The sequence below is a fragment of the Indicator indicator genome, chromosome 29 (genome assembly GCF_027791375.1).
Source record: "Indicator indicator isolate 239-I01 chromosome 29, UM_Iind_1.1, whole genome shotgun sequence".
Lineage (NCBI taxonomy): Eukaryota > Metazoa > Chordata > Aves > Piciformes > Indicatoridae > Indicator > Indicator indicator.
In genome coordinates, this window is record NC_072038.1 from 12,528,351 (window position 1) to 12,546,222 (window position 17,872).

General features: G+C 49.9%; 1 protein-coding gene across 1 annotated transcript in view; it reads left to right on the top strand.

Annotated features, from left to right (window-relative positions):
* The first annotated feature begins 1,832 nt into the window (after window positions 1-1,832).
* The window catches only part of CA10 (carbonic anhydrase 10), a 131,047-nt gene continuing 115,007 nt past the window's right edge, over window positions 1,833-17,872 (top strand). Inside the window, exon 1 of the mRNA XM_054393949.1 lies at window positions 1,833-1,893. Coding sequence (XP_054249924.1) covers window positions 1,833-1,893 — 61 coding nt within the window. The remainder of the gene's footprint in view (window positions 1,894-17,872) is intronic.

The following is a 17,872-nucleotide window of genomic DNA, read 5'->3' on the forward strand; positions in this document are numbered from 1 at the left end:
CAGCTTGAAGCCCCACACACCGCTATCCTTACCCCCCCACAGCGGAGGCAGCCGCAGCGGCTGTGCGATCACCTCTCCCCCCGTGCCCCGAGCCGGGACCTCCCTGTGCAGCCCAGAGCCCCTGTCCCCGCTCCTCCTCCGCGACAGACCGAGCCCCGAGCCCCCGCAGGGCGCTGCGCCTGGAGGCAGCCCCTGCCCCTCCGCCCCTGCCCCTCCACCCCTTCCTACGCACCCCCTTCCACTCACACCCCCACGTACCCCCCTCTGCTGCTCCCCAGTCGCAGCCCCCGGCTCTGCCCCCGCCGCCGTTCTGCGGGAAGGCAAACCCCGCGCCGGGGGCACCGCTCTGGTTTTTTGTGGGGTGGGAAATAAATGAACCCGGACCCACATTTCAAACAAAGTGAGCAGCGGCTACTGGGATGCGCCTCACCGGACAGAGCCGATGCGGCCGTGCCGGGGCGAGGATTTTTTCCTTCCTGCCGTCCCGGTCCCAGCCCAGCCGCAGACTCCGCTCTCCGCGGCTCCGCCGCCCCCGCCCAGGCGCCGCCTCCGCGGCGGAGCCCCCCCCCGCCTCCGCCCGTGCGCGCCGCCGCGCCCAGCCCCGCCGCGCCCGGCGCTGCCGCCCGCCGGCCCCCGGCACCCCGCAGCACCGGCTCTGGCTGCGGGAAATGGCGAAATAGCGGGAACCGGCGGAGGAGAGAGGGCAGAGCCGCGGGCTATGGCACTTGCTCACAGCTGAGGTGAGGGGCTGATGCCAGCGGCAGGGAGCCTGACCTCGATTTGTGTGGGGGGCTGCGGGCAGAGAGGCAGAGCCCATGAGCTGAGAAAATAAACAGCAGGAGGATTCGGGGGTAAGTAGGAGATTGCCCCGACAGCGGCACTGCCGTGCTTTGGTTTGGGGGGGTGGATGGTTGGTTTTGGGTTTTTTTGGGGGGATGTGTATGGGGGGGTGTCTATGAAGAAGTGCCGCGGGCGGAGGCTGCCGTGAGCAGTACAGCTCAGGCACTCGACTAACTCTGGGCCGCAGCCCCGCGCCTCAAGTTCGGGGCTGTTTTCCTTCTTTCAATAAGTTGATCGGTAGCGGCGCTCCCCGCCCCGGCCATGCCCGCAGCCCCGGCCGTTTGCAGCTTCCCTGCTTCTGCAGCTCAGCTTTGGGGTTTTCTTTGCGGGGGGGGGTGGAGGAATTGTCCCCACAGACAGCAGCGCCGGTGCGATGCAGCTCCCCCATCGCCGGGCGCCGTGGGGCCGGTGCGGCGGAGCCGGGCCGCTCGGTGCGCGGGGCACGAAGGACCCCTGCAGTCGGCTGGCGGAAATCCCGGGGAGCGCCGGAGACTGCGGAGCCCCGGCAGCAGCGCGGGTGCGGGGGTGGCTGCGTGGCGGGGGAGGTGCACGGGGCTAATCTCTTTCCGCTCCTTTTGTAGCAGCAGCAGGAGCAGCAGAGGACCCCCCCCCCCCTCCTTCAGCCGCCGCCGGCCCCCTCGGCACTGCGCCGCCGAGACCTGCGGAGTTGGGGGCTGCTCGGCGCCCGCCGCCCTGGCACGGAGGCTGCGGAGAGGAGCGGCGGGGGGCTGCTTTCTATGTCGTGTGGGGAAATCTGGTGGATTTGGTTCTCGCTCGTGGAGGAAGAGCCCGGCGCCGGCACTTGGCTGCGTGGTGTTTTTGGAGGGCGAAGGAAGGGATCTCGGAGGCAGCGCTCGGACATGAGTTGTCAGCACATCTGGGGAATACCGGCTGCGGGTCCGAACGGGAATTTGCTGGGATCGTTCAAGCTGCGATATTGATCTTTGTTATTTTTTTTCGCCGAGGGATGCACTTGGCATGAGAATCAGAGGATGGAAATTGTTTGGGAGGTGCTTTTTCTTCTGCAAGCGAATTTCATCGTCTGCATTTCAGGTACGCAAAAGGGCAGGGGAGGGAAATACCACACAGGGTCCCGCAGGCTTCTCCATAGCAAGGGGCAGGAGGTACAGTGAGACCCACATCAAAATAGCAGTTGAAAAATCCACGAGTGATGTGTTTTGAGTGAGTCGTAACAGAAAGGGAAAAAAGCGATGCTGCCCCCCCCTCAGCTCCAGTATCTGGGCAGTAATTGTGATCCAGTGGCTGCAGTGAGTGCCTCAGTGTGCTGATCACAGATGTGTGGCATTCCTAATGTACCTGCCAGTGGTTTTAGTCACACCACTCTGGGAATCCCGGGATTTCATAGCTCTCGAAGTTCCTAAACTCAGCCGATCCGCAGCTCTCCAAAGGGCTGCGGTTTCTTGACAGGGCTGTAGTGCGCTTGTGCCACGGCTCGGGGTCTGCAAAGGGAGGGGAACCGCTGAAGAGCGGTGCCTCAGCTTTTCAGAGGGGCTTTGCTATGGCTATACCCTGAAAATGAGTTTAAATAAACAGCAGCCGCGTTCAGAGGACTCCTTGGAGGCTAGGACTCCAGCCTGAGGCGGCTCGGTTTACGCTTGCGGAGCTCTCTCCCCTCCTGTATGCAGCAGTCGGTGATTTCAGTTGTCACCAGAGCTTGTCCAATTAATGAGTAGGCACGGCCGGGTGTGTGGCGTAAGGCATGGGAACAATTTATTCTCGGGGAAAACACTGCCTTCTGCTGCAGGAGCCCTGGCTGCCGTGCTCGTTTGTCATGTCAGTCATTCTGGAATCATCGCCTTGCAGGAGGCATGAGCAGGGAGGTGGCTGTTTTTCTAGTTTGGGACACTTCAGGGAGCCCCAGGGGGATGCAGACTGCCAGCCTCTCCTGCTGTGCCCCTTCTCTGCAGGCTGCCTCTGCCCTCCAGCCATTGTGTAAGTCTGGAAATGGGAACGCAGGCAGCACTGCTGATGGGAGGCAGGAGATCCTGGAGGACATCCTGGTGTCCAGCCTGGAGATGGTTAGGGATAGAGAGCTCCAAGCTCCCTTGGGACTATGTAGAGATTGGCCTGGGCCATCTAGCAGCCATGGCCCCCAGCCAGCAGCATCCTGGCAGTGCCTGTGCCCATTGCACCTTCTGCAGCACTTCCTGATTGAGCCACCCTTGCACTGGTGGCACCGACACCAACGGCTGGGGCTTGGTGTTTAATTTGTATTGCCTGTGTCTGCCCCAAAACTTCCATATTCTGGAGCAAACAGGGTTACTGTCAGCCCGCGGGGGACATCAGCCCTCCTTTTATCCCCACAGAGCGGCACTGTCCACTGCCAGGCTCCCAGGTGACACTGGCAGTACCTCAGCCTGACCTTCCACATGTGTCCATTGGTACCATCAGAGTAATTCCCTCCCTCAGTCTTCAGAACAGCAAAACCTGCTGCCTCTTGTCATTTAAATCTCATACTTCTCTATTTAGCTCAGCGTGAGGTGCCACCTGTCCAGCTCTCCTCAGAGGAGGCACTTCAAGCACCACAGTGAGAATGGAGAAATGAAGCTCGTGGCGTTCCTGCCCATTCTGACAGTAACATCCTGAGCCAGAGAGAAGCTGTCCCATACTGTGCAGCTCCTTATGGCACACATTTGGCTGCCACTTTCCTGATCTCCTCTCCTGCTTTCCTCAGACATAGGAGCCCAGACATGGCAGCCGGCAGCGGGCTCAGTCCTGCCGCGCGGTCCTGGCTCGCCGCCTCCCTCTAGCACCGGCGCACACCGATGGCCATCTCTGCTTTCGCTCCGGCTCGGCGGCTTTGTTTAGCGGAATAAAGTGAATGAGTGACTGGTGGGATGTTTTTCTGCATGGCTAAAGCTGTGGTTTCAGATATTTTAACCCCTTCCAGGAAGTCTGCCTGCTTTAGCCTTTCTTGCCTTTTTTTTTTCCCTTCCTAGGGATTTAAATTTTCCTCAGGAGTCCCCAGTGTTTGACATCTTGGTAAAAGGATTAAGATGTGTAGATATCTGACTGGCAATAGTGCTTCCTATCTTTCCTCTGTCATCCTTTTTACACTAGGGTTTGATCTAGCTGGGATATCTGGGTGGCAGTGTGAGTAATAGGAGGTGTAGCACAGCTGGTTAGGGTTTGCCTCTACACTGGGTTCCAGAAGCTGCATTTTCAGCCCTTCAGCACTGGTCATTCATTCAATGTATCACGTCCAAAACCCACTGGTTGAGCACGCAGCTGCAGATGACAGAACTGTGAATTAAGCAGTCTGGGAGCATCATTTTGTCCTTCTCTCTAAGTCAGTTTTTCCATCAGCGGAGGTACAAGGCAGGTCTTGTGTGCGTGGATCCTGGCTGAACATTAGCAGTCGCTCAGTTCCATGTCATATAAACCCGGGAGCCCTCTTCCTAATTCCAGTGGCTGTTTGGATTAGGGCCTATTAAGTGCTGCTGCTCCAAGGCATGATGTCAGGCACTGAAAGGAAGGGACCGTTGAGTTAGTTGATCAGTAATTAAACACAGGTTCCATGTTATGCTGCATTGTCTTTTGCTGGGTGACATTGAAGTCATGCTGAATGTAGCACTCAGGCTGTGTTTCCTATTTGAATCAAGCACTGAAGTTACACAGTTGGCTTTTTGGTGCCTCTCAGGTTCAGGAATTTTTGTGAGACTTCAGTCTATTGGAAGTGATTTCCTCTATTAAAAGGAGGCATATATAGTTTCAAAATACTTTATACTTAAGGTTTTTTTAGGAGTCTGCTACCTGTGTGTAGGATTGCTTGCTTTGGAAGAAATGATGCTGAGATTTAGGGATATATGGTTTTATTTATTTATTTTTAATTACTGGCCCTTGTGTTTGGCAAAACAATTTCCTGTGAACTTTGTAAACTGAATGTTTTTGCTTTCCTGGCATACTGAATTAAGGGGTTTACTTCTTGAGACTGTGTTTGAAAACAGAATCTAGTCTCTTTGTGCAGATTCAGATGAGAAGTAGGAACAGGCTGAAGGACCACGAAACCAATTTCCATCCTTTAGAAAGGATTGAAAGCCCTCTCTTTCCTTCAGAGTCATGTTTACTCCTTTGAGTAAACTCCTTTGCATACTCTCAGGAAATAGAGTCATGGGTTTTGTTATGACTTTGAAGGTTGTGCTCCTTTCAATGTTGCTACAGCCTAGAAGGGCAGTGGCAGGAAAGATGTCCTGTGGATGGAGTGCTGACACATAAGGCCTCTCTGGTTGTTGTTGCTTTGAACATGGAGATAATCATGGCACAGGGATTAAGCTGTTCCTATGGAAAGAGGATAACAGCTGTTGGTAGGATGTCCAGAATTTCCTTCCTGGATAGCAATACCACCAAAGATGAGTTAGCATCATTGCTCTCAGGTGGGATGTTGTGCATCCCATAATGGCTGCCACCTTTGCTTGCAGAGATATTTGCATAAACCATCAGCAGTTTGGGGATGATTTTAAATATTAGCCATCAATTTCCAGAAAAGCATCAGGATGCTGTGTGCAAACCCTTGCAGGGCACTTCATTTAAATAAGAAAATGCTGCTGTTGTGGACATTGCCTAAGAGGGTTTCTGTGTATGTTTTCTGCTAATCCATCACAATAGGATTTATAGAACCTGCATGTTCAACATCTTTGTGGCTTCCTATGAGTTGATGTATTAGCTCTCATTTCTTTGGCTTATTGGAGCTAATATGGATTAAATTCACACAATCCCTGCAGCTCCCTTCATGCTTTGCCATCATCCTCCAGTCACACAGGGGCAGGTATCTTTTGTGATGTGACTTCTTCAGCCTGCTTGGCAGCACACAGAGCTCATAACTCATGCATTATGAACAGCCAAGATGCTATAAAAGCCTGCTGTCTGTCAAGGAATTCCAGTGTGTATGGAGCATCTGATGGAGCATCTCCTGGCATTGAGGGCCAGGGGTGTGTGTGGAGCCTAGTTGCACTTCATCTTCTGTCTTGTTGCTTCTGCAGTCTCTGAGCTGTTATTACCTGGCATAACACAGAGCTGTCCTGTAGGAACTCTAAATTATGCCAGGGCTTGAATTATCTGTTGAATGATGGTCTGTAAGGTCTGATAATTCTTCTTCTCTTAGCATTATTCAACCTGATATAATTCAAGCTGAGGTAGTCTTGTAGAAGAGAAGAATATCAAGGCTCTGATGTCCATTAGTAGCTAATAGTCAGTGGTTCATTGTTATGGTTGGACAAAAAATGCTGACAGCAAGTTAATCATTCTCAAAATAGCTTTTTCTGGCACTTTTAAGTAAGAAATGTGATATCCAAGGAGAAGGAATTGTTCACAGCATATTGCATATCTATGTGTAAGTATATAGGGAGAAAGGACTCACTGGGCACATACAGGAAGGTTTGCCATCCTGCTTTTGGGATCTAGTCCACAAGGTGTGCTCTCATGCCTTGTCCTATCAACACAGCTTCATGTGTGTGGGCAAACCTTCATGCCTGCATGGAGTTTGTTGATGTCACTGAAAATCCACGTGGCTCCAACCCTCCTGCTCACACTCAAACACAGGATGGAGGCCATATGCTGGATCTGAAGACTCTCAGTTCCCCAGCACTTGGATGCTTTCTCACTTCAGAGATGTTGCTGCCTTTCCTAAGGGTGTGAAGGTGTTCGTGCTTTCAAATGCTATGGAAATAGCCTTGCAGCCTCCTATAAATGCCTGCTGCAGGGGTGGGCTCTTGTGGCCTGCATTTTTCATCGTTCTATTTTGGTGGCTGGTTTTGCAGCTAGAGCGTGACCAGCTAGGCGCTGAAGTGCCAACACAACACACAGATTCTGGCTTATGTAAAGGTAAGAGAAGGGAAGGTTTATGAATAGTTTTGCACATCTTATGCTGAGCTGTTTTCCATCCAGGGAGCTGATAATGGCTGCTATTCTTTCCCACATCTCAGTGGTGAAGATAACCTAGATTTCATAGGGACCCATTCGCCTCATGGACTTGGTCACTGCTGATGCAGCTGAACTAGACACCAAGGTTCCAAAACCACGTTAGTGAAAGCAGGAATAAAACCTCAGCTCACATAAGCACTCTCAGTCCGAAGTTATCTTTAAGCACTCGAGATACACCTGATGTTACAGAGAAGTTCTGCTGCTGATATTCTCAGAAAGGTTTCAGTTTCAAAATCTACAGCAGCCAGATTTTAAATTCAGCAAGGGTTGAATTGGTTTTCCACTTGCATCATGAATATTCTTTGCACACCAATGCAGAAGGGATTTCTGCTTAGCCTAGGCTGCTGGTTTGCCTGTTTGCTGCTCTTGGTCAGAGTAGCATTTGCTTTCCTGGTTGAAAGGTTGTAACTGAGCTGAGGGAGCTGCTGTTTATCATCATTACTGATTGTTTATGGCTAAACTCAGCATGGCAAGTGCTGAGGTTGGTGACTGACCCATCTGGGCTATTAATAGAGGAATATCTAGAACTGGTTCATCAGCATCTCAATGCTAGCTCAAGCAGCAGTCAGAATGAGCTGACAGTTACAGCCAACATGGGTACCCATAAGAGGTAAACTTAGTTGTCAGTGTGGGAAACCACAGAATCATTCAGGTAGGAAAAGACCTTCAGGATGACCAAGTCCAACCATTGACCCTACTCTACAAGGTTCACCCCTAAACCATATCCCCAAGCACCACATCCAAACGACCCTTAAACACATTTTGCTGTAGTGCTTAGCAGCTGACAGCAGGCATGAGGAAACCTGCATTTCCAGCCACCATGAAAAGCCTTGGAACCCCAAGAATGTTGTCAATGGCTTTAGTCTCAGTGAGATTTGGGCCTTACAAATGGCAAAACCTTAAAAGCTTGGCAATGAGAAAAGCTTTAGATGGCTTTCAGAGGTCTGTGTGCTGCTGTGGAGTGCCAGGTACAGCCTACCCAGGGCTACAGCCCTCAAATCCTCCATTGTCTTTTGTTCATCGTGGAAAATGGCAGCTGATCAGTTCCCACATGCACACTGTGCTGAAAGCAGTGGGCAGAGCTGAAGACAATGCAGGCTTTCATTGTTTGATGTATTTATTCCCATCCCCAAACATTTCTGGTTGAAGGAGCAGATCTGTACCATTGTGTTTCTGTAGTGGTATCAGCATTCAACTTAAATGCCCCACAGTTTTATCTTGTGTAATATCATTGCCAAAAAAAAAAAATACCACAGCAGCTGGCATTCACAAATAACTCATTAGAATGCACTTTTTAACAGGATACTAAAATAAGTACAGAGAGAAGAAATTATCCATACTGTTATCTCTTCGTTTTGACACTTTTCCTTCCCCCCTTTATCAGTGGTGCTTAACTTGATCAAGCTCAGGGTTGTATCCTTGTCACCTGGCTTTGAAGTATGGAACAGATCCAGTTGTGCACTGACTGCCCAAGAGGCTCCTGAGCACAAACATGCAGGAAGAGGCTAAGCAACCTTCTCCTTTTCTCCCCTTCTCTGAATGTGTTGACATCTCCAGCTTTTGGAAGTAGTGTTTAGGAAGATGGATTTAGAGGGAAAAATGTTTTTTGAGCAATCATCCTCTTGGCAGTTTTGTGGGTTGTTCCCAATTTAGGTTCTTTCCTCCTGTTAGCTACATAGTGCCCAGCTCTGCTTCAGGAATAGTCAGCAGGATGGAATTTTCTCTTTCCCCATGGGTAGAAAGGCTGGCAGAGCAGGACTCCTACAGAGTGTGCCTGGCTAATGCTGAGAGAGAGAGATGATGAGTGTGTGACTGTGGAGAGCTGCATGGTTGGAAGTGCTGCTGGGATGACCATGACCTCCAGCAACTCCATAATGTCTGTAGCTCCCCACTTTGTTTCCCAGCACACTCACCTGGCTGCACCATCTGTGGTGTTTTTGCCCACATCCATATTCAGAGTGGTATGTCCTGGTACAGGGCTGTTGTGCCTGCTGGAAAGCAAAGAGGTCTACAAGGACTCCAGAGTCTTCTCTCATTTGCCCAAATGATCCTCAGGGTGCTATGTGGCAGTTGGTAATTGCAGGTGGGATTTAAAGTTACCTGCAGATGCATAATTTTTATCTTCAGCAGCCCCCCCTGGCACTCTCAAGTGCCAAGTTGTTAACAATTCATCTTCTCCAGGCTGTAATTGTGCCTTTGCTGTGCAGTCTCAGGTATTTAACTCACTGTGGAACAGGATGCAAAACAGAGCAACAAATAATATGATTTATTACCATCAGGTAGCAGAAGTATGAGCTGAAAACTTAGTCATCTTCTTCAGGCTTTGTTGTGATGCATGAATACAGAGACTGAGCAAAATGCAAAGCATAAGAGCGTGCTGAAGTGTTTTACTCTGTCTGAGTTCTTTACCATGAGGGCAGTGGAACACTTCAACAGGTTGCCCAAGGAGGTGGTTGAGGCTCCATCCCTGGAGATATTCAAGGTGAGGCTGGATAGGGCTCTGGGCAACCTGATCCAGTGGAGGATGTCCCTGCTGATGTGGAGGCTTGGACTGGATGACCTTTGGGGGCCCCTTCTAATCCAGACCCCATTCTATGATTCCAAGTCTTAATATGGCATTGTGCAAACCAGCTTAGATGCAGGATGTGCTGCAGTGCTTTGCTGGAGCAAGGAGCAGCAGTGCTGTAAGAGATGAATAATGCAAAACCTTTGGAAAAGCCCAGCTAAGCTCAGCAGGAATCTTCCTGATCTCTGATTAATTGATACAGTTCTGTAGGAAGTAGCTTTTTATCCAGGTAAAAGAATCGGAGTGCTTTGTGTGGTAAAGACAGGAGCAGTGGCTCAAAGCAGTGTGTGACATAGTAACTGCTGCCTCCTTTTCCAAACTCCTGAAGTGGCTTGGGCAGAACTTTCACTGATATTATATAAACTGCACAGAAATAATCTTGTGGCATTTGCTGGCAATGACAGTCATCAGTTCCTACACGCTTCTTTAAACTCCTAGGTAGAAACAAAGAAGTGTTTGTTTTGCACAAGCCCGGGCTGGGTATTTAGCCAGGCAGAAAGCAACTGTTGCTAATCTAGGCTGAAGGAAAGTGTGCAGCACAACCTTCAAATCAGCTCTGGCTTCACAGGGGAAGTGTGCACTGGAATTACTCTGCCAGAGCTGCTGGGTTTGGTGAAGTGTTAAGCAGAAGGCTCTTGGTACACAGTCCCATTAGAGGCACACTGTGACCTCTGCTGCTGGCATGCAGGTGAGGGAGAGAGCCCTGCCCAGCAGCTTTACCAGTCATGTGGGCAGCCTGATTTTCAATCACTTTGGTCATTGCTGGATTAAAATTGAGGCTGCAGAGATTAATGGTCTGTTGTTACTAATCCACTAAACCCTGCTCCTAGATCTTTTAAGTTGACTGAACATATAGATTGTTAAGTTCCTCAGAGATATGGATTTGTAATGGTTTTAACTATCTTGGTGGTTGGTGTTAGCAGTATCCTATTATTTAGTACTCTTGGAGACACTGATCTTGGCTGTTCTGGAGTGGGAGTGATCTTCAGAGGGTTTTTTTGTTGTTGTTGTTGATGTGTTGTTGATGCTGTTGTACAGCACAGTAAGAGTGTGGTCTGAAATGTGTGTGCTTGAAGAAAGCTTTGCTGTGTTTAGATGCCAGCTGGCATTAGTTGTAGCTCACATGAGAGCAATGGAAATCGAAGATTAGTTTTACTTCAGTGTTACCAGTGGTGGCCACTGTCTGCCTTCAGTCTGTCCAGCAGCAGTTGTCCCCTCAAGTAGCTTTCACTGATGTTTGAAGATGTAGGCAACAGCAGAATGGCTGCTCAGGCTCTTGGGAAATGCAGCACTTGGAGTATCAGGGCTCAGGGCTGTGCCCAGAGAGCCAGCACACAGCCTGCATTTCAGTGCTTATCCCTCTGCAGGGGGAAGAAGTTTTCCCCAGATGAAGAACAAGGCACACACACACAAAAAACAAACAAACAAACATACAAGGGAAGAAGTGAGGGAGCAGTTCATCCATCCCCTGGGATGTGAGGAAGTTGTGAGCACAAGAGTGTAGTGGTTTGGCTTTCAGCAGGGATGTTAACATCAGCACAGTATGGGAGAGACAGGAGTTAGGGCTTGGCAGGTGGAGGATGGCTGGGAGAGTTCTGGGGGCATTTAATCTGAGTGAGAGCTTTGTGTTAGGCAAGGATGCAGCTCCTCCTGGATGTGTTTTGGGCCCCATTTACCACACCTGTGCCTAAGGTTCTGAACTGGAATTGTTTTGGCTTTCAGGTGTTTGTGATTTTGTGAAATACTCCATCCTAAAAATGCCATTGGGGAAAAAAAAAGAAGAATTTGCTGTTGAGTTCTTTTCTGGGTGCTTTTTAACTCCTGTTATTAAACATTAGGAAGATGTGGAAAAGCCATAGCAGAGCATCCTGCACTTTAACTGCACTTCATTAATCTGCTTGGGAAAGGGGAGTAGGCTGCATTAGTCATTTGTATAAATTAATAACTCATTAACATCACTGCAAAATAATGCAGTGCTGCCGTGAAGGGCCAGCAGGTAATAAATACCTCTGATTAGTAAATTACTACAGCTGTACTCTCTGTGTTTACACTAACACACAGCAGAGTAAGGTGGCTTTAACTTTGTAATGGACTTAAGCTCTGGCAGGGAAGTCTGGTGATTAGAATAAACCCTTTATTTCATGCAGCCCTCTCTCTTTCTGAACCCTGGCTTATTCCTTGGCCTTCTGCTTATCTCAGTAATAGTATGTCTTGATTAAGGCTGAAGGAGCTTTTACATCTGTTCTTGCCACAAAGCAGTGCAGGATAAAGTAGGCCAAAGAGAACTCATCATGCAAACTATGGACCTCCAGTTATTTCTCTCCCTCCAGATTTAATATTGTGTTCAAATAAAACTGGGACTGTGGAAGGAAACGCAAAGCATTTAAGTGGATTTTGGGCAATTTCTCCAAGCCTTCTCGTGGAAGGGGAAAATATTAATGCAAGACTGAAATGTGTAAGGCTGGATGGCATCTACTGAGAGGAGACAGTGAGGCACCTGACAGCAGCTAAAGCAAGCCCTGTCCTCAGGTCATGTTCTAGAGAAGACTAATTTGTGACACCTAGACACTTATTAACCTCAACCACACAAAGGACTTTATGTTTTCAGCTTCACACACAGGCTTTGAAGCTTCACCTGCAGTTCCAAGTGATTTAGACCTGGATCTGAATTATAGGCTCACAACAGGGTGGAGAACAGTAGTCTGACCTTTAGCTAGCACTTAGGCACTCTGCAGATCCTCCTCCTCCTCAGCTTCACTCTGCAGACGAAGTATTGACCAAGGAGGTGGTGGAGTCCCCATCCCTGGGGGCATGCAAAAATCCACATGGCCATGGCACTTGGGGACGTGGTTTAGTGGCCACCTGGATGATCTCAGAGGGCTTTTCCAACCTTGATGACTCTATGGTTTTATGATTTGTTGAGTAGAGAGACACCTGGGAGTGTCCTGCATCCCTGCAGTGCATTTGTGACTGCCTGCTGAGGGGATTCATGGAGCTGAGTTGCTCTAGCTGGTAACTACAAATGTATTTGGTGTCAGGCTTGGCTTTCTGTTGAGACACCTTGGGGACCAGGGGCTTGGCTGTCCTCTGCCCAGCACCCAGAGTAGTTGGTTATAACCCTACTGAGCAGGTGAGAAGCACTGCCAGGAGTGCTTGCCTTGAGTGTAAAGCAGGCAGCAGCTGTGTTTGCATAAATCTGCATAACTCCAAGGATCTCTTCTAGTGTGTGAGGGAAAGGAGCATGGCTCCTGCAGGACCAGCTCCTGCGAGTCAGCATGCTGGTGAGACAGGCTTGTGACCAGATCTAGCTCTGTTGACCTGGGCTTGTGTTGCATCCTTCTAGCCCAGGTTTAACTCTGCCTTGGATATTCCAAGAGCTGCAGAATGAAGACGTCCTCTGCTCTTCTGGGGGCTGTTTGTGCAGCAGTGCTGCAGAGAACCCTGTTACTGATGGTCCATTTTGTTCAAGCTTTTGCCATCTCTTGCACTCCTGGTGTTGCTGTTTTTTTCTCAGCTGTCTCTTGGAGGCAATAACAGATGGCTTGCATTGCTCATTAAATCTGCAGCTACACCTCTCCAAGGACTGCAGAGATGTTGGGAAACAGACCATGGTGCTGTGGAGAGCACTCAGAAGCTTGGAACTCTCTGTGCTATTCATGAGCAGCTTTCCCTAGCAGTGTTTGCAGAGCTGTGCCATGATACATTGGTGCCATGTTCTCACTTCCCAAGCCCCAGGTGTGTGCCCCTTTCCCACAGACTGGGAGAAGTGCTGGAGGTTTGTTTCTCTGGAGCTTTGCTTTGCTAAAGTGTTGGAACAGGAAGATTAAGTTGTTGTTGATCCCATGGTTCATGGAAGGTTAGGATTTAGTTTGCAGTTCTTTCACAGGTGTGAGGGATAAGGAAGGTGACAAGTGGGCAGCACACTAAGGGGGAATGGGATCTACCCCAGCTCTGCACAAACACTGCAGCCCTGCTATATTGCAACTGGTGTCAGTGGGCCCAGCGAGGAGGTGGAAGTCAGTTTCAGTACAGGGCATTGCCTTTGGTTCTGCTCCTAAATGGACAAGAATGGGGTAGGAAGAATGATGGAGATGGAGCTCTGGAGAGCTTGGCTGTTCAGTCATCACATCTTAACTTAGAGCATGGAAACTGTCAGAATCCTCAAGGGCAATATTGTTAACAACCTCAGTGCTGAGGTTCTTCACCACCTAGCTGCTGACCTTTGAGGAGTCTCACTGCTTACTGACATTATTTCATTAGCATTTGCACATTGACTTCCTGCCAAGGAGTCAATCTACTCTTCCTTTGCATGGCTTTGTTATTTTGAAGGTCTTCAGCTGTGGAATCAAATCCAAGATGCAACAAAGACCTGGCAGAGCTGGAAGCTGTCCAGTAAAAGCCTTCCCAGGTTAAACTGCAGTGATGCTGAAATGTTACAAGTGTTCTGTGTGGCCTCCTTTCCCTTGTGCCTCACCTAAGGTCACTGCTGCTGAGGAAGGGCAGCAGTTAGCCTGAGCTCCTGCTGCCCGCAGAGAAGGTTATCCTCCTTATTTACAGGGTGGAATTTGCACATCATTTGAACTTGGGCTTTGCTTTCATTCCTCTGTCAGCCTCCAAAAAGGGTTGTTAAAGATGCCTATGATGAGCTTAATGATCCCTCTCTTAGAGCTGATTAGTTACCATGTAAATGGCAGTGTGGATCTGGTGTCAGCTTTAGGTGCTTGGCATTTCTGCACTGTTGAGGATGCTTGCACAAGCTGTCAAAAATAACCTGTAAATATCACAATCAGAAAGAGCAGAAGGAAGGGCTGACTCAAAAGCAGACTAACTGCCAGTGGCCTCCAGGAAAATACCATTTTCTTTCTGATGCAGGATACAACAGGAGGAAGGTGGATGTACACCACCTCCTCCTTTTCTTCTCCTTCCCTTGGTTCCCTCTCCAAATGGAAAGGAAGGTGGAAATGTCACCTGGAGTAGCTGGATGGAGCTAGCAACTTTCTGTAGGTAGTTCAAGAGGTCTGAGCTGTGAATGTCCTATTTATGGAGCCTGCAAGGCTGAGATCAGAGCTTTTATGACAGGCAGAAATTGATGAGCCTGTCAAAAGCCTGGAGGATGAAGGTGTCTTTTATACCTTATCATTAGCCTCTGTGCTCTGTCCTGTGGGGTGCTGGCAAGGCCTGCATTTCGCAAGGGACACACCAAAGCAATTCTCCTGTTCCAGCTCAGTGGAGTAAACAAAGAGCTGCACTCTGCAAATGCTGCAGCTCCAGGCGCAGTTTCAAGGAGAGCCCAATCAGAGGTGTATGGAGGCAGCCTGGCCTGGCTCCTGGGACAGGGCATGCATGGCTGGAGGTGTCCACCCAGTGCCTGGCAGGATGGAGCTCTCTTCCTAACTAGAGCTTTTGGATGCTGCTCCAGCCTAAATGGTGCTGTGCACTCAGCACAGCTTCACTGCTCTTGCTAAATCTCCACCTGACTGGCACTAGCTGTGGGCTGTCTCTTCCTGGAGAGGAGAGCTGTGGACCTTGGTTTGCTCTGCAGGTAGCAAGGGAACTTGAAGCAAGTGTGAGCAGGCCGCTCAGTTTTCCAAGGCTAATGCAGTGGAACCTCTGGCTCAGGAGATCCCTAACCCTCCACCTGTAATGGCTGGAAGGCTTTAGATGAAGAATCTCTCTTTGCTGCCTAGTTTGTATTCGTTTTTCTCACACTTTTGCTGCTGACTGTTGCTGCAGACCCAGCAGGTCCCCAGTTTGTTTGTCCCTGCATCCAGGGGATGGGATAATGGGGATGGAGGAGCTCTGAGAGTCCTTTTCCAGTGGAGGTGGGAAGGAATGTGAGAGATCTGGAACAACAAGTGTCCATGGGTGTTAGGAGCTCAGAGCTCAACCACTGCTTTACAGCCTTCCCCACTGGGATCTCTTTCCTTCAGGACCTCTCCCAAAAGCAGGAGCTCATCTCCACTCCTTGGCCCCTGGCTCTGCCCTCACTGAGCACAGTGCCTGCCCCTCTCCTCCAGTGTCTCTGCACTGCTGCAGCTGCTGGCCCAGCTGCTCACGTCCCCAGGCACATCTCCTCTTCTGATGCTCTTCAGTAACCCATTATTGAAGGGAGCAGTCAGACCTCACTTGCTGGGCCCTTCCTGGGCTGGTTGATCTGATCTGCTGTTCTTCCTTATCAATTCCATTCACATTTATCCTGGTTGCCAGTGTTGTGCACATCCACACACAGATGTACACACATCTCACACACATCTATTTGCATACATAAGTGTGATAAAAATGGAGTTACCATCTGAGAGAAACAGATTTCCTTCAGAAGCCTGAAATAAGTCACCCAGCCTACAGCAGCTGAAGTGCCTGGGGCTGCAGTTGGGGATCTGCTGGTGGTGGGGCTGCCTGGCTGGGTGAGGGCAGCTGTGCTGGGTGGGAAGACAAGCAAACAGTTGGTGTGGAGGAGATGGTGCTGTGGAGTGCTGGAGGCAGGGAGAGAGAGGAGAAAATTAGGCCTGGGGCCAGTTTGGTGTGGGAAAGAGAGAGGCAAGAGCCAAGCTTGCCAGCACTCTGGTAGGTGACTGTGCCAGGTGGTGCCAGTTGGTAAGGTTTGGTTTAGTTCTATTAAAAAATAAGAGTGGGGGAGAGGCAAGGGAGGAATTCAGACACACTCACAACCAAAATGATTTTAGCACTTTGGAAATAGTGGCTGCCTGTGCAAGGGCTGGCTGGGAGAAGACACAAATTTAGCACCATCTCGTTTCATTGCAGAGGCTGTGGGACGTGGTGAGTAAAGGAGGGGACTGCAGGAGGAGGAGATAGTGACAAAGGGACTTAAGGATTCTCTAGAGGATAGGATTTATCACTGCCCCTGCTGGAATGTGTGTTCCTTGGCCACCCACTCCAATCAAACCTTACAAGGGTGGTCACTAACTCTGTGTTGCTTGTTCTCCCCAAGGCCCAATTTGCAGAAGTGCTGAGCAGTTCCCACTAAAACAGGGCAATAGCAGACACACTTTGTGTCAAGCAAACTCTCTGCCACAGCTGCACCCTGGGGCTGCGAACTGCCTCAAGGAAGGTTTGGCCAAGTTTGTTTGGCTCTGGAATGCATCTGCACACCTGTAGAGAAGGGACACCACCTCTCCAGGAACACTCAGGAACCAGACACCTGGGGACTTTGGATCATGTCCTAAATCTGTGACACTTTTACCTGGAAGTGCCAGGAGCAGTGGCTGCAGTGGGCTGCCAGGGCTGTGAGCTCAGGGACTGGCTGAAGGCAGGTGGGAGGCCAGCAGTGCTGTTGCTTAAGCAGGCACTCGAGTTAGGGTTTCAGTTTTCCTTGCTTTGCCTCTCTTTAGCATTTCTTTGTCATTTTTTTTAACCCTGGGACGAGTGACAAGTCACTGAGGGGAGAGGAGCAGGCCTGGCACTTGAGCTCAAAGGGGATGTGGTTCCAGCATCGTTGAGACAGGATTTGCTCAGCTGCTGGCTCACCTTGGCACACTGCAGCAGTGTTGGCCATGGGTTGCCCTCCTGTTCAACAGCAACAGAGAGGTTAATGCCTCCCATTGGGCTGTGTGCTGAGCCTCTGGTGCTGAGCTGTGTGCTGGGCTGGGCTGTGTGAAAACTCTCTAAAGATGTCTGATGAGAGGCAATTAGTGATCTCTTCTAGGTCACGGGCTTCATTCCCACACTGGGATGCCTTCTCTTGTGGGTTGTTCTTTGCTTTAATACTCAGCAGTGTAGCCTAGTGGTCCATAAAACCTTCCATGTTGGGGTTTTACTCTTTGATGTAGAATTGCTCCAAAAATAATTGAAGGGAAGAAAATGTTGATGCCCCTATGTGGTAAAGACAGTGTGTTAACTGCCAGTCATGCCAAAGTGGCATTTTACTCACCCCCAAAGTCAACAAAAGGTTTTGTGGCTGAATGAATCAAATACCACCTAAAGCAGGAAATCTCTTCTTTTACTAGGAGCTATTTCTGGAGCAGGGGAGAGGGAAGGGTGCAGATCTCCTTTCAACTCAAATCCAGCCTGCTCTTATCCCTCCAAAGGCTGTTAGATTAAATACTGCCCTGCGACTGCCAGGCTGAATGGTGAGAATTGTTGGCTGGCCTTGGCAGAGAAGCATGAACCCAGAACTGATTTTGTTGGAGCAGTCTTCTGCGGGGTTGAGAGTAACCAGACCTTACCTACCTCCTTAATATCAGAGGTTGCTTTGTTTACTGCCCTGGCATCTCCCACACACAGGCCGCTTCCTAATGGCAGAAGCTAATGAGAGGAACTGGTGAGTGTTTGTGAAGGGAATGTTATCACTGCTGGGTGGGTGACCCTGCTGCTGGATAACCCTACTGCTGGCCCAGCTCCCAGCCTGCCCCAGCCCCCAGCCTGCCCCAGCCCCCAGCCAGTGGAGCTCTGCAGCAGGACCATGAGCCCAGGGCCACCTTCTTCATACCTACCTTGGGTTGCAGTTGGGGAAGGCACAGTTAAAGAAGTGTGTACTCAGAAGGAAGGCTGCAGTACAGATGGTTGACC